This window comes from Ptychodera flava, chromosome 18, assembly GCF_041260155.1.
Source record: "Ptychodera flava strain L36383 chromosome 18, AS_Pfla_20210202, whole genome shotgun sequence".
Lineage (NCBI taxonomy): Eukaryota > Metazoa > Hemichordata > Enteropneusta > Ptychoderidae > Ptychodera > Ptychodera flava.
In genome coordinates, this window is record NC_091945.1 from 13306579 (window position 1) to 13323450 (window position 16872).

The window sequence follows — 16872 nt, forward strand, 5'->3', positions numbered from 1 at the left end:
CAGAAACTCTGTTGGTCAGGGACTGTTTTGTGCATCGTTACAGCCGTATTCTGATATTAATCATGTCTGACATGAAGGTCACACATCATGTACTTACCGCTCTGTTCACCAGGCTGTCCTTCCATCGGCAACGTCGTGTACGATGAACCTGTGGGCGGAATGTAAAATAAAAGAGATAAATTGAACAATATTGTTGAGGCAAAAATGGCGGCAACTGTAACGGCGTAGGGAATGAGAGTCACGCCCTTGCACACCAAGAATCTGAAGGTAGAATGCGTCATGGGGACAGATATTCGGACTCTAAAAAAGTTTAATACTTTTACGATCTATTGCTTGTGTTGGCCCATTTTGAAATCGTTGGAGTAAGTGACGTTATTACCGTCTTGATTTAGTGAAAACCTTTTTTCCCCACTGACACTGTGTTTACACAGGGATAGCGGTCATTTTGAATTTCAAACATCTGTGTTTCTCTTGTGTTAATATTTGCTTTGTGAACCCTGATGTTATTCTGGATTTCGAGGCGCGTATTGCATTAAATTGATATTCTTTTTGTCTTCTGGTCACCTGTGTATCGAGCAGTCTTCGGTCAAAAAGGGGACCACTTTGACCATATAAACGAAAATCGCGGTTACATTCAATTTGAAAGGAATGTCCATGATTTCAGTACGGGTACTTTGAGATTTTAAGATAAAAATTTGAAAATAAATGCATGACTTTATTTCTGACCTTTCTGTCTCTTGCAGATGAAACCAGCAGAGCTGAAGCAGTCCACATCATTCCATTCGTTAGACCTGTAGTACATCTCACCGCAGCCTTCAATGTCGTCGGCGTTGTTGGGCTCGCCAGGTGCCCAATTGGTGTAATCAAGGGGCGTGTTGTCAACCCATTCGAACCCACCTGTGAAGAATCAACCCACAGGCATAGACAATGAGGTTCAACAGACAGAAAGAAGGCCCTGACGAAAGATTTCAAAGTCAATGGCAAGGTGTAATTAGACTTGAAGTTACGTGTTCGTAACTTACTACAAATTACTGCATAATTTTCGAAAGTGATTATTCTTTGGGGAGATGAATTTCGAAATTTTAAGATCGCTGAAGGAAAATACTAATTAAAGAAATACTAATAAGCATTATTGCGTTTGCACCAATGTTAACTTTACAGAAGCCATTTCAGCAACTGAATATGTACGATGAAGTACAGTGCACTGTCAATTCAAAATGTGTGTGATTTAATGATATCAAGCTCGATGGAGGGCTCGTGGTCACTTGCAAATACATGTCCAAATTTTAGCTCGAGTGTTGAACCACTTGATTTTAGAGAACAAGATGGAACCGACTGGTATATAAAATGGGCACCACAGTGGCGATTTCGAATCCGAAAGGAAAAATTCTGAATTATGTTTAAAGGAGTAAATTTTAAAAGTTACTGTTAGAAGATGAAGTCATTTCGAAAGATTTTCATAATATTGGTGATGTTCAAATGTGTGGTGCAACCATATTGTGACCTAATGCCAATACTGGCAGTTGCATTTTCATTTACAATTTTGTTATATCTTTGTTGGAAAGCTATAATACTGTTATCAGTAAACGCATCCTCTCCAATGACTATTTTGATAAGAAACTACCATTTTTGATTCTATCGTAATTTCACATTTTCTTTGTAACTGTGGCTGTTGTACTTGATTCTAAAGTATTGTTCCATACCTAATTCATTGCGAGTCAGGCCGAGCCAGATATTCATATAACTGTCAGATATCTTCTTGTATATGTAGCTGTTTTCGTCCTCGTCGTCAATGGTTACCAGGTATCCGCCCATCTTGTCGCACTCGTAGGCGGCGGCCGACCAGCTTCCGGCCCTCTGCTTCAGACCGTCGAAGTTGTAACAGTATTTGTGATACTCGGACCAGTTACTGCCGTTGCCAAAGTAACAACTGCCGTCGACTGGCGCCGGTGTTGTTGGCTTGTTGCCTGTGAAAGAAACGAACCGTTAATATGTTGGCGGCATAAGGTGTTTACCAGCACAAATGCTCAAATACATTTCCCCAGCGATACAATCACTGCCCGTGTAATTCGAGACTTGCCTGACTAAGAAAAACGATATTTGATCACTTTTTGATCAGATTCTTATTTCTCCTTTACTAAATACTAGTATATACTTAAAATATTGCATTTTCAAAGGCACTTTTTCATAGTTGAGTTCTAGCTGAGTGGAAAGGGGGCGCTATTCAAGTGGAACATGAAAATCTAATAGCAAATTACGTTCATATATTTGAATTTTATTATCTCTTTCTAGCTAATCATTCAGATGGCAATGCACTTTTCAAATCTTTTGTTATAAATGTTTCTGTTGGGCAAACGTGATTAATTCTTTTTTATTATCTTGAAACATCGCGGGAGTGTTTTGTAGCTATTTTTGTTTGTCTTTGGATAATCTTAGAATATCTTCCGTCGCGTAGATAACAATGTGTATTAGATTGGCTGTTGATCAGATGACCCTGGTTGCTTTGACAACACGTCTTTGTAAGTATTACTCGCTCTTTTTTGTGAAGGCCGATTTCGCTACTTTGTTATTGTATAAACGATATCCTGCAACGCAAGAAGAACACTGATGCGCACTTTTTATCACGTATAATCTGTCTGTTGAAAATCACAGTCACAGTCACACACATTTTGCTTTCTTGTGTCCCTCTGGGTAGCAAGTGGCAATCAGATATGACCAAGGAACGAAATCGTGGCCCCCAAATCACTTACCAATGTAATACTTGCAGACAGCACCTGTCTGCAGAGAGCATCTGCTATCGTCCCATCCACCATCTATACCCATCCTCACACAGCCCTCGCCAGAGTCTTTGCTGGGTTCACCATCAGACCATTTTGTGTACAGGACTGGGGACGAGTCTGACCATCTATACGTGCCACCTTGCTGTAAGGCAGAAATACAGTTATATAAATTTATTTGACTCGCGTGACGTGATCAAAAGTCTACAAAAATTTTCGGAGAGTTCGTCAAAATTTCGTCTGAATGTCAAACCACAGAGAAACATAGACAGAGTGGCAACGCTTACATGCCTTTTGTTCCATGGTCGTTTAGGTAGACTCTTGGCTTTTCATATTGAAAATGAGCTTCAAAGGTGTTAAACTTTTTGGAGGCTTTGTTTGTGGTTGATAATTACACGAGATTATGAGAAAAATACGACGAGATGGCATCGTACTGCCAGTCGCGTAGCAACCATAGTTACTTTTTGAGCTCTCAGGCCAGAAACACTGCTTCACGCCAATCAAAACATAACACGCCAGCAGTTTCATAAACATGTCCTTCCTTGACGCACGTGTAAAAGGCGGTATGACTGACCGTAAACCATTGAGTAAAACCAGACAGTATCGATAAAAGACTTTCAAATTTGGTTCAAACACACTCATTATATATTCATAAAAATATGGGAGGAATTTTTAAAACGGTAAAACTCACTTTCCTGAAGCTCAAAACACTCCCGTTTTCGCCAGCACGTCAATTCCGCTCAGCACCACACGACAACAACAACACAAACTTTGCCGAACATACTTTCGCTTAACAATTGGCGAAAATTCGAAAATTACCGAAGAATGCATGGTCGGCACTCTTCGGAAAAGAGAGGCGAAAGCAACCTGAGGCGAGGCGAACATGGATGGGTTACGTAACCGCTTCACGCCTTAAACAATACCCGTTGCGACTCTGTCTATGTTCCTCTGTGGTCAAACAATGAATTTTTTTTCATGTTGCAATCAGCACAGTAAAAAACGGACAAAATGAACCTTCCATTATGATCATCGGTTATAGATCAGACCGTCTCAAGTAAGGTCGTTCGCGGCAAATTTCTGTTCCGCCAAACGAATGAAGCTCAGGTTCGGATAGATCTCCATATCCAAAGCGAGCTAGCCAACTGGTTAAAATCTGACTGGCGTGACTCAATATTCAATCGCGAAGCCCCTCCACGACTGGCATGGCTCAACGGCTACTGTTAGGAATGAGTAGTACAGACATATGACACATGAGCTTACCTCGACATCATTGAGACCAATCCAAATAGGCGCTTTCATCTTCAACATGTAAGTTTCAATGTATGATTGTTCGTAGAGGTCCTCGATACTGACGAGATCAGCATCGTCCATGGTACACAGCTCCCTCGCAGCTTGCCATGTGTAGGACCCGCTTAGCATCTTGTAGCAGCCGTTCCAGTAACTCTGATAGCCAGCCTTGCATGGATTCATTGACTGTGTTGGAGCCGGGTAAGAAGGATCTGCGAAAAGAACAATAAAACTCCATATTGTGAAATTTTGAGGGAAGATGATTATACCTAAACAGTCGAGTACACTTTCTCTTTGCTCTGTCTTCAGTGTGTTGAAATAAGAAGCGTCAGTCTTTAGAAAACACCTTACTCTGTGTACAAATGTGAGCAATGTCAAGCTGTCATATGGATTACATGTAAATGGCAATACCCTTCAGTCTGTGGTGTTTTAAGTTATTAAACATATTTTGGGGCGTTTAGGTGATCCACTTAGGCAAGTCCCTTTGTATTTGCCAATTAAAGTATGCAGTGTTTGGAGGTTGCACATCACAGTATAATAGATGGAACTGTACACTGATCAGATTCCAGTAAATTTATCAGCGCGATTAAATGATCACTGTTAGCTGTAACTGTCGATTTATTTTCCCTCATAATTTTGTTCTGTGCGTAAAATACAATTTATATTTATTTGTGCTACTCCTAAAATTGGTTTTAAATTTTCAGTGTACAGCTTGTCGACATAGCCTATATGTATGTTATTGTTGACAACTGTTGGTATTTATCTATTATACGTGGAATAAAAAGAAAGACCTCTGACCTTTGTAAGCCTGGCACACGTAACCGCGTGTTCCTTCACAGTCGGCGTCGTTCCATTGACCGTGAATACTCCCAAAATGCATCTCGGCACAATTTTCCTGCAAACAGCAAACATTAGCAAGAAGAATCCTGGTCATCGGGGAAAACCAATTAAAGGTATGTAGTCACCTGTAATCTAAATATTCCCATATATGGTCAAAGGGGTGTTCCATGGTATTCGAAATGCCAATGTGAGGGCGCTGGTTTTAAAAAGCGGCCATCCGCTTAAAATCTGTGATTGGTTAGATTTTCTCTTTCCATGGTAACTATTGCAAAATTGGAACAGGTGACAGTATACATTAAAATCTATCACATTGATCATACCAAGGTTACCTTGGAAATCCGTCTCGTTATACATTTCCTTTAAACTAGTTGCATGGTATTAGCGCAAGGTTGGGATTGGCTGGTTTATTTCTTGAATACATATTTGTTCAACATTTGAAAGAAGGGTCGTCCCGTCTGTGGCTGTGCGCATATCCAAAATTTTGTAATAGTCGCTGTACCGAAACTGGTGACCGTGGCCGGAGCAGCTTCATGTAAACATAGGGACGCACGTAAAGTTTATTTAGCAAAGTTTTGCTGTGATCGGAAAGCTACAAAACTTGTGAACTAATGAACATGCATCAAATGCAGCTGAATTCGCTTAGCATTTGTTCGACATTTAGTTTCTGAGAAGAGGCAATGTTTATAACAAGAAAGTCGCGCAGGCACCGGTAAGACAAAGTGTCGCATTGTGTTTTAAGTTCACGTGATGTTGTTAACTTGTAACGCCTCCCCTGTGCATGAAATCCAGTCAGGAAAAGGTCCAGAATAAAGACGAGCGTCAGTTCAAGGAATCGGATCATGAGAATCCATCGTTCGGTTTCCTAGCACTGCCTTGCCAAATCGTCTAATATGCCACCTTTATGTCACGGAATGGCAGCTTTTTGGCCGACAAAAGTAAAATCGAGGGAAAGCATGTTATATCTGAATTCGTATATAGAGACATACAATAGATTACCGCACAGTCATTAATTTGAGTTTGTGAAAATACCACTAAAGCTGTTAAGGGGGCAAAGTCGGCCATTTTTCAGGAATTTTTGTTTGATATAGTACGAGATACTACTTATATTGTTTGACGTGTCGAAAGATACTGAATGAATGGGTGACCGTAAATATATTCGCCGCCGGTGCTAAACACGATGAATGAAACCATCGCAAAAATGAAATCATGGTCATGACCATTAATTTATTTTTGCGATGGTTTCATTTAATCTGTCTAAAAAACCGGGGTCGAATATATGCATGGTCACCCATTCATTATCTTTCAACATGTCAAACAATATAAGTAGTATCTCGTATCAAACAAAATTCCTGAAAAATGGCCGACTTTGTCACTTTAAGAGGTGCAAACATAAGATTACTTTCCACGTCGAATTAGGACGTTTCATGGTAAAGTATCAAAATGGCGCAGATAATGCTAATATTGCTCTATTTTACTATGGTGAGAAAAATATAATCTAAAACTTCGGAGAGTCTCCGTGGAATTCATACCGATTGTTATGGGTGCTAATTGGTGTGACATGAGTTGTAATTTTCTCAAGAAGGAAAATTTGCCAACCAGAGGCTAATCCGTGTTTTCCTATATCCCGGTTTCATAAGTGTCATTTTAGTGAATAATAATGAGTTTTAATGACGGAAAATCTGACCACCCACCTGCAATTTTCCATTTGGTTCGCCAGAGGCCCAGTTGGTGTAGTCCACAACGGAACCATCCTGCCAACGGAATTTACCCGGTGTGATTTGATCACTCAGCCCAATCCACATGGTATAATCAATATCACGCAGTTGGCTCGTCATAAAGGCTATGGGAAGAAGGTTAAAAAGGAGAGTTTTAACGAACCACTGATTAGAGTAACCACATCGTGAGAGTCTGTATATGCCATAACCGATATGAAAATTATAGAGAATATGAAACTGTTGATATGGCCTTGTGAAACTGTCTTAAGATTATAGGATGAATGAACCTTAAGTAACAGATATTATTATTGCGATATGATTTATGTAAGCTCATTAGATGGCTCAAGGGCAGAACAATATTGTTCTGACATACACTGAATTTCATGGCCATATATATTCATATACATCAATGCAAGCGCATTGGACGGTTCAAGAGAAAGGGGCAAGAAATTCCCCACATACACTGAATCTCTTGGCTGTGTATGCTTGCCAGATCTCCACCACGACTCTGGCACTCGGCACTAGCGTCATTCCAGCTGAGTGATGTGACGTCACTGCCGCCATTGAAGGAGTAACACCTGTTGCTGTGCTCCATGAATCCGGGTGGGCAGTTTCCTGTCGGCAACATGGTTGGCTCGGCCGTCTTCGGCTGGGTGTCGGTCGTCAGCTTCTTACAGACAAACGGGTATCTATCACCACAGTTGATGTCGTTCCATTCACCGTCTTTGAGAGGTATGGTGTGGTAAAGAAGGGGGGAAATGGTCACTTAGCCAATGAATAGGTTAACAGGCGTTTTATATGCATTGTCTTAACGTTTAGGACGACAGTGGGTATGGGGGCGAATCAACCCTTCTACGCAGTGATTCCATTTCTCTGTTATTCTGTACATTGTACCTTGTCGAAAAAAGATTTTGTAATCATTGGGTAGTTCATACGATTTATAAGCTATGAGTAGGTAAACCACTTCTTAGCATGATAGTTTCAGCAATATGGCCTCAGGCTGAAAAAGGGGTAATAAAATTCTTACACGAGGAAAACTTGAACATGAGGATTCAGTTTATTGAGTCACTTCACATATTTGCCATTTCCCCAAATATCAAAATCTCGTCCTGAGCAACATTCACATTTCACGTGTACCGATCTGTGGGTTGCTCACTTGCGTAGCACTGCGTGCTCCTGAAGGAATCAAGTTGCGAGCTAATTACCTGTTCCCCTAACCTCGACACACTGTTCGGATCCGTAAAAATCGTCTGGCTGCTGTTCGTCCCAATAAACATAATCCAACGGTGTATTATCAGACCATCTACGTAATATATAAAAATCGATGGTAGTGACGTTATCGTCATTCAAAGGTTATTATGAGGGATAATAATGATGTTTTCCTATAGCAAGATCTAACCTGAACGGACACATGGGCTATTTCAAATCAATTAGCCCTAATTGGTTTGGTTCGGCAAAGAATGTAGGTGAATTCCACGGTCCATAAATTCTTATGAAACACACAGAATTTTGTAACATTTTACAATGTTCCGTTAGGTCAGAACCCAAAAAGAGACAAAGAGCCATTTGCCTCCTCACGATATTTCTAGAAGCAAAAGTTTAATGAAACTCACTTTCTGTTTTAGCCTCATGGACTTTTCCTTAGGGAAAATCTACTTTGTTCAGCTAAGATTATGTTTTATATTAATAATAAAGATATGAATGTATTTCGATGAGATGACACTGACTTCCCGAATGGCGTTACGTTCGGGGAACGTATCAGGCACAGTTAAAGTTGCATGCGCTTCGAAATCGAAATTGAAAGACTGAAAGTCTTGTTAAAACTTCGCAACCATTCTCTTTCAAAATAAAGAATAAAATTCGGCTGTCACAGTTCAACTTTTGGTACCATGGCAACTCATTACCTTTATATTTACCGAGACTTGAAATTCAAAATGGCCGCTATCCCTATAGTTTACTCTATTAAATTCCCGATATTTACAAAAATTAGCGTGTGAAACTTTCTTTTTCAATGGGCTTCAAAACAAGCACCTATACTTGGTAGACCACAAAAAGTATCATAAAAATGCGATAGTCTGAATATCTGTCTCCGAGGCACATTGCACCTTAATTGCCATTCCACTTACGAATAAACTCCCCCGGCGAAGTATTCCCTCAATCCAATCCAGCCAGAGTAGGTGCGTTTGTCACGTAGCTGGTGGCGGAGAAAATATGGACAAAGCGGTCATTACAAAGTGAAGCATCAAGTCATCTTAATCAGGAAGTATAGGGAGACCTCTTTAATATATGAAGTTACTGATATGAAAGATGAAATGAACGATTGTTGTGTGGGCAATAACGTTAACTTGAAGAACATACAGCGATTAATTCATGAGTGGATTCTACCCGGAGGGTATTCGTTGGAATATCATGCACTTGGACTACAGTTTGACATTGGTTTATATTTTCAATGCCTCTTTAAAATACGGAGAAGCACGACTTTTAACTACACTCTTCAAGCCATTTCTGTTGCAATGATTTCTTAGACTAGCAATTTTTGAAATTAATACATTTCATAAAGCAAGTGAGAAGCAGTCACTTCAGCAGACCGTGTACACTTCTAGGCATGGATGGGTACACTCTTCATGAACAAAGTCGCGACTTCTCAGTCCAATGGTAACTTTGCCCTCGCACTTAGCAAAATTGAGGAAAATGAAAAGAATACGACCTTGCGTCGCATTTTGAACTAGATAAGGGGCCCCTCACCGTGTTGAAGATGAATTCCTGTTCCAATCCGGAATGAATGGAGGCCAGATCAGCGCCATGGGAGAGACAATAATCACGTGCTTCATTCCAGCCTCTGCGGTCTCTATCGGTGCCTCCACTGAAGAAGTAACAGGATCCTAGCGCAAACATCCAATCCAAATCACTGCCGCAACTTGATGCTGAGAGAGAGAGATCAATAATCGAAAGACAATGAATGAAAATGTGTCAAGTGTGTATTTATACTGTAGCAAACAATTGGGCTATGTAAATAATCGATATTTATATTCTGGGCAGCATCATGATGAATGTCATGGTAATGGTAAAGGAAATCTTGCAGATCTAGCAAATCAATGATACTTTACAATACGTCGAGGAGTGACGTAAATCGCTGAAAAACTTTTAAAATAACATGTTCTTTATAAACAGGAAATTAAAATAACGATTTTCGACACTAACATTTCGTTGCCGTCGGTGCCGGCCTTGTCGACGAAGGAGGCACTCCTTTTGGGATCTTACAAACCCAGTTTCTGTTTTTGGTGCACTTCTGGTCGTTCCATCCCCTGGGGGCGGCAAACGCCATCTCAACACAGTCCTCCTTGTCGTTGTGGTTGTTGGGCTCGCCGTCGTCCCATGACACGAAATTCACAGGTGTTCCATCGGACCATGTGAAACCTGTAAATTCATTATCAGATATTTGAAGAGAATTTCACTCATTCTGCTTCCAGAAGTACACGCACAACAGTGAGCAATCTCGTCATAATCCACTCTTCAACTGTTTTGCCACATGGCGGTTATCCATGATGTTTTCTACAACTGTTGCAGAGACGGACGACCAAAGAGAACGAGAGATGCACGCCGCATAAGTGACATCATCGTGATCATACGCGTACTATTTGTTTGTTGCGTCTGTCGCTGAGGTTTTTTCGATTCTCTATACGAATCAGTACATAGAGATATTTTGTGCAAATGCCTTTTCAAAAGCTATCTCACAGTTTGGAATAAATGGCCGTGAGAACACGCACACAGGAGATACATGCTGATAAAGACGGTTTCAAAAAATTCAAGAACACGCGTCACTGGCAGTTGTCTTACCGTTTTCCTCATCTCGATCAGTTAGGCCTATCCAAAACTCATCGACGAAGTTACTGAAAGAAAGAACGCAGAGTACTAACATGTAATTTATTTAATACAAAGCAATCGTTTCTGAAAGAAACTAATAAGCTCGCAAGATAGAGACGGGCAGTTTCGCTCTCTACCACAGCGCCGGGACGATGACGAAAGAAAATGACCAACGATTAGTATACGAATCATTCCAAATAAGATTGATATTCAGGCATTTCAAACATATTAAATGTACTCACATCACTCTTGAATTTGTCTTGACGTATCTGAGTTCGTCTTCACTATGGAAACTGGCCAAATCGCCACCTCGCTGTCTGCAGTCCATGAGGGCCTCCTCCCAAGTCAAACGATTGTCACCCTCACCCATAGACATTGCCTGGTATATCAGAATGAGCATTGTCCGTTATCCATTTAGATGACTGGAAAGTAGACTATGCACTGTGTTTTGCGTTGCAGTCTCATGTGTATAGTATGAAACCTCGTATTAGCTTACATGTGATGAGGCCTTCCATAGCTAAACAGAGTGACATTTCCGACGCATGCATCGACTGTGTTTATTGAAATGCAAGATCACAAAATGGCACATGAAAACTTTCAGATCCAAAGCGACATTATTCAATAGAGGCCCAGTCTAAATGTGCGTGTTGATGTTACTTACGAGGAAACAGTTACTGCCGTAACCAAGCCATCCACCGGCACACCCCTCATCCGACGGGTTCGTTGGGTAGGGGATCTCCACGGGAGGCTTGGTGAAACCGGGTCTGGTCTTCTCGCAGATGTACGGCATGGCACCCGTGCAGTCTGCAGCACTCCACAAACCGGCCACAGCGCCCGTACTAGCGCCGACACAGTCACCAGCGCTGTTATCTTTGAAAGCAAGAACATCACAAAGTCAAGTTTGATTCTCACTCAATTTTCAATTTAAATTTGTGTCAATCCGGTGTTTTTTTATGTACATGTGTGATGCTGAAGTATGTGTTTCGAAGGGTGTATCATTTTTACCTCATGCACTTTCGATTCAATGAATTTCATTTCCATAATATCATACGCTTTTGAATCCGTTATGTTTCCATTATAGTCAACGCAGTAGAAGTTTGGCTATTCGAATGATCCTCTGCCCTCGCACACCCATGCTGGATGAACAGCAGTACTAATCGAAAACGAAAGAACACCATCAGGTGTCAAAGAATGCGTTGTACAGAGCAAATGAACACACAATCGTAACATTTGAAATTATGTCGCTGTGATGCTTCAAATATAAGTTTATATACGATAAATTCCCAGGGCATTATTGTTCCTCTGCCGTGGGGAAAAATAATTTACAGTCAGACATCTGAATTACATGGTGTAGGTCATTGTAAAGCGCTTTATTTGAACTCTACCTCTATAATTTTTCGAGCGTAAGGCTGCATATCTCAAATATCTCTCAAACTTTCTTACAAAGACACCGGTGATATTTCGTTAACTTTCATCTCAGGAAAATGGATGTTTAAGAAAAGGGGGTGTATCCATACCAGGCTGTGCATTATCCCAGTTTGTGTACGTTACTGGGTCACCATCTGACCACGCGAACTGCCCAGGAGAGGTGAAATCGTCGAGGCCGATCCAGTACCAACCACCTGAAGCCAAAGTTCCCAGTTTACTGCTAATATAGGCCTGCTCAACGCTGAAAGGGAAAATACATAACTTTAAAAGTAAATTCGTTTTCAGTGTAACTGTGATAGAAATTGCCTGAAATCATACAGGACACTCAATGCAAAAAAGTTTGACAACGGAAGCTATCTAAGTCGAAAGCTAGCTTACTTGTCGTTTATGGCCACCAATGATCCACCCTGAGCATTACACTGCGCCTCTGCCGTGCTCCATGCAGCGCCCTCTGACACGAATCGATAACACGAGTGGTGTTGAGCGTACCAGCCCTATTAAGCCACGGAAAAGGAAAAGACTCTCAGTTCATCACTTAACTGCGAAATATAAGATGTCCCTCGTGTTGCGGCCCCTGAGTTTTGTTTATGTCATGAAACTCGTGACGAGGACTTAAGGTCGGGAATCATTCAGTAACGTACTACGTAATGATGGATTTCTTGTGACATGCTTGATGCAAATCCTACCTCAGTACAACTACAAAGTCTTACTACAAGTCCATTCATTAAGGTAGTATAGTATGCGCTCGAAAGTTAAAGACATTAAACTTTTGCTCAAACATCTCCTTAGGAATATTTCAACTCATTCTCGTCAAAATCGACAATAAAAATCGGGGTCACCGTGCAAATTTTGGTACTAGAGAAAAAAAATTACCCAGGCTTTACCGATATTTGAAATTCAAAATGGCCGCCGCCCCTGTCTTAACTCTATGGAGAAATAAAATTTTCTAATTTCGAAAAACTAAGAAGGTAAAAAGTTTACTTTCACCAGGAGCTTTAAAATGAACCCCCAAAAGTGGTAGATTAGAATAGAATTGATAAAGTTTGAAAGCATGAAATCTATCCCCGAGGCGCGTTCGACCTCAATATTGATATATTCACTACCAATGTAGTAAAGTAAGAGCAGAGTAAGTTCAGTAAAGTTTTAATCCGTTTGGTGCGATAACACATTCTATACTTACAGAACCACAGTCTCCTGTCGACTGCGTTGACGCCGGCAGAACTTGCTTCTTCTTTTTACACACTGATCTAAACGCCTTGGAACAGCCATCGTCGTTCCAGTAGCCGGCTAAACCACCCTGCAATGAAAAGTGACAAAGTAAATGCCTCTCTGCCGAATTGAAATACTGAATTTAAGTAACCCTAGTGCTTTCCAAGAGAAGGTTGAAGCATTGATATTACTCTGCCACAAACCTCCCTTCCTCACTGTCTCTGTCTCTGCTTGTTTGTCCCCATATGCAGTATGTCTGCCTGCTTGTCTGTTTATTGTCCATCTCTGTCTCTGTCTCTGTCTGCCTCTCTGTGTCTGTCTCTCCCTCTGTGTGTGTGTGTGTGTGTCTGTCTGTCTGTCTGTCTGTCTGTCTGTCTGTCTCTCTTTCTCTCTCTCTCTCTCTCTCTCTCTCTCTCTCTCTCTCTCTCTCCCTCCTTCTCTGTCTGTCTCTCTCTCTCCTTCTCTCTCTCTCTCTCTGGACTCATCATAGTTGTATTGTCCAAGTATATGTACATAGATTTGCCCATACTTACAGAAACGTACATATCGACACAATCTTCATCACCGTTGCTATTGGGCTCACCATTGTTCCATTTGGTGTAGGTAACCTCTGTCATGTCACTCCATTCATACGTAAACTCGGTACGCAAGTCATTCATACCTAGCCAGACGAGCATGTCCTCTGCAAAAGTGTTGTGGAGGAAGATTTGCCAAGTTAAATGTCAAACGGGGAGAAAAAACTAAATATAAAAGTTAACTTTTTAAATGCGCAATTCAGATAGTTCTTGCCTCAAAACTAAACGATAATCTTTTGCTCGGAATTTCCCAAATACGATTTACCATCATTCTCTTCCCAAGGGTTAATCGTTCAAACTTTGGTACAAGAGAAACAAATTACACAATATTAACCGATATTTGAACTTCAAATTCAAAATGGCCACCGTCCTATGAAGAAATATTACTTTTTCAATTCACAAACATTAGCCCGAGAAAACTTTATTTACTCCATGAGTTTGAAAATGAACCCCAAAAAGTGCTAGCCCAAATGAGTACATAATATTTTGCGATTCAAAATATCGGTCCCCGAGGCGCAATCTGCTTTAAACATGTTTGTTGTTGACACTTTAGATTGAGTATAGTACAATGCCAATGCAATCGCGATAAAAGTATTGGAATGGTATTAATCCGATGCTCAACGACAACAACAAAATTAAGAAGTTTGCTTCACCTGACACTCTTAACGATGTTGAACACTGATTCGAACTCATGCAATTTGTTTTTCATCGCTGTCTCGATTTCTTGCCGAGAGAAATCAGATGATACTGAAACAAAAGGAAGAAATTTCACGCTCTGTGATGTGATTAAAGGATTTCTCTCCACGTACCAGTATGTTCAGTGCAAAGAATGAAGTCTCCGCTGTGCCCAAAGCCTGTAGAATAGCCGAAATAGTTGACAGTCAAAGGGTTGGGATCTGTCCACTCCATGAAGGCAGGCTCGCCGTCCTTTCCGACGGCAATTGTCCCACCGGAGTACGTGACCCAGAATGCCCGGAACTCCGTCGCCGACAGGAAGTCGATGGTGCTGGCGACGACTTCGTTAGCACACTGCATGCAGCGTCTGATGACCGACTGCTGGTTGACCCACCCGCCGATGACGATCTCGTACATGGGATTCGTCGTGTTGCTGATGGGAGACAGGGCGATGTGGGCATCGCTTGAAGTCCTCACTTCAAATGTGACTCTGTTGTTTGAGATGGGCGAGAGTACAAAACGGTAGTCGTACTCGTCATCAGTCGAATCCGTGTGGAAAGAATCACACACTGAAAACAACAGAAGAAAGATTTGCATGTTACAGCTTCACTTGATAGTACATGCCGTCTAAAATTTAATCGGTTTGACATGCAAGCGATGAAAAATGCGATGTTTGGTAGGTCTACGGAGATTGCCCCCAAAAATTAAAAATTATAATAAATTAGATGCTAATTTTTAGAGTAACCTCATGATTTACAGAAGAACAGGACTGTGGTAGAGTTATTACTTCTCATGAGTCTAGAATATTTGATCGAGTCAAAAATTGCCAACAACAATAATTTTCCTGTTCCTAAATTTTGATAGAGCAATATCTTAGCATAGTATATATTGATTTCTATATTTTTCACCTTTCTCACAATACCTGAAAGGTTTTTCAAAACGTCTGTGCAATATGCAATCTGTTCATAGTCTATGGCATGTGTTTAATGAAAATTGTATTTATTAAATCTTGTTATTGTTATTGTAGAAAAAGGTTGTGTGGGGGCAATATGAAAAACAGCTGTTTATTGGTACACATCTAGACAGCTTTACTTTTGCTAGTTCGTGTCATTTAGGTCTACGACTGATATAATCAAGTGAATGTGGCTTACTTTTCTGCATCAGGGACAACACGAACTGATTCTCATTGGCGTCCCTGATGGAAATCAAGTCAGCGCCGTCTTTACGACACGTGTCTCGGGCGTCCAACCACGACATCTCCACGGACTGGGCGAAATAGCAGTGGCTGCCGTAAGAGTACCAGCCGTACTCACAGCGAGAGTTCGGCGCTAAGGTTGTTATCAAGTCGGGTTGTTTGTACATCACTATTGGAAAAAACAGAGATTTTGCTGATGTTACTGTACGATCATATTAGAGGGGCTGGATTCCGTCTGATGTCCAACCAGCAAGGATGACCCTACAACACTTCTGTGGAGCCGAAAAGGTAGCGATCAGTCAATGAATTAAGTTTTCATTCAAATCACCGTTCTCTAATTATGATAGACTTCAACACCAATCAGCATTGGACATGTAATTATCAGTCAGAGGATGTATAAGAATGCACACTGGTATTCTCTGCCAACCAACTCTATCAGAAGATCCACTTATCAAGGGACCAGTGTAACTGGTATGATTTCAATGAAAGCAGCCTTCTGATTGGTTTGCTCTGAAATACAGAACTAATTTCTTATATGGTATCATATCGGCTGCTGATACCGCAACCATAGATTTGATCAAAGAGACAAATCTGTTGACGTGGAGCTCGTAGCTGTACTCAAGAAGACGGTCATTGAAAATGGGAAAATGGAGTATAGAAGTTTAGCAACGATTACAAGATGTAAGTGCCCGATTGTTGTTCCAAATTCAAAAATCTCCATTGATTTTACTATGTGACTCACCGACTTGATAGTGATCGTAGTCTGAATTTCTGGTAAGGCTGGTCGCTGCACTATCCTTGGTGTAGCTGCTCAACTCGCAGGCCATGTTGATCTTGTCGTAGTCAAACGAATTGCACGTGAAACTTGTCTCCTCAAGACAACGTTTAGCACAATCCACGGCAGTTATGCCATCGATGTGCATAGTATCAAAACCATCCAAAACGTAACCACGGAATACATTATAATTTTCGACGATTTCACCTGTAAAAACGTTTACATAGTACATAACCTTACTTTTCCGCCATATAATATACTTAACATATAACTTACCAGGAACTATTATATAAGCTGAATACATACATACATACATACATACATACATACATACATACATACATACATACATACATACATACATACATACATACATACATACATACATACATACATACATACATACATACATACATACATACATACATACATACATACATACATACATACATACATACATACATACATACATACATACATTTTGATACAAGCATTTTCATAAAAAAATGTAAAATGCTACCATATTGTATTC

The 16872-nt window shown here is 40.7% G+C and overlaps 1 protein-coding gene across 1 annotated transcript in view; it reads right to left on the reverse strand.

Moving 5' to 3' along the window:
- LOC139116901 (macrophage mannose receptor 1-like) overlaps positions 1 to 16872 on the reverse strand; it is a 41924-nt gene that overhangs the window by 3384 nt on the left and 21668 nt on the right. Inside the window, exons 20-41 of the mRNA XM_070679631.1 lie at positions 16308 to 16547; positions 15522 to 15734; positions 14505 to 14939; positions 13654 to 13802; positions 13092 to 13208; positions 12290 to 12405; positions 12001 to 12152; positions 11145 to 11353; positions 10726 to 10862; positions 10457 to 10509; positions 9821 to 10036; positions 9365 to 9543; positions 8746 to 8813; positions 7825 to 7922; positions 7082 to 7342; positions 6596 to 6744; positions 4863 to 4959; positions 4038 to 4276; positions 2751 to 2922; positions 1704 to 1967; positions 727 to 897; positions 98 to 148 (exon numbers count right to left, since the gene is read on the reverse strand). Of these exons, the coding sequence (XP_070535732.1) occupies positions 98 to 148; positions 727 to 897; positions 1704 to 1967; positions 2751 to 2922; positions 4038 to 4276; positions 4863 to 4959; positions 6596 to 6744; positions 7082 to 7342; positions 7825 to 7922; positions 8746 to 8813; positions 9365 to 9543; positions 9821 to 10036; positions 10457 to 10509; positions 10726 to 10862; positions 11145 to 11353; positions 12001 to 12152; positions 12290 to 12405; positions 13092 to 13208; positions 13654 to 13802; positions 14505 to 14939; positions 15522 to 15734; positions 16308 to 16547 (3786 nt within the window). The remainder of the gene's footprint in view (positions 1 to 97; positions 149 to 726; positions 898 to 1703; positions 1968 to 2750; positions 2923 to 4037; positions 4277 to 4862; positions 4960 to 6595; positions 6745 to 7081; positions 7343 to 7824; positions 7923 to 8745; positions 8814 to 9364; positions 9544 to 9820; positions 10037 to 10456; positions 10510 to 10725; positions 10863 to 11144; positions 11354 to 12000; positions 12153 to 12289; positions 12406 to 13091; positions 13209 to 13653; positions 13803 to 14504; positions 14940 to 15521; positions 15735 to 16307; positions 16548 to 16872) is intronic.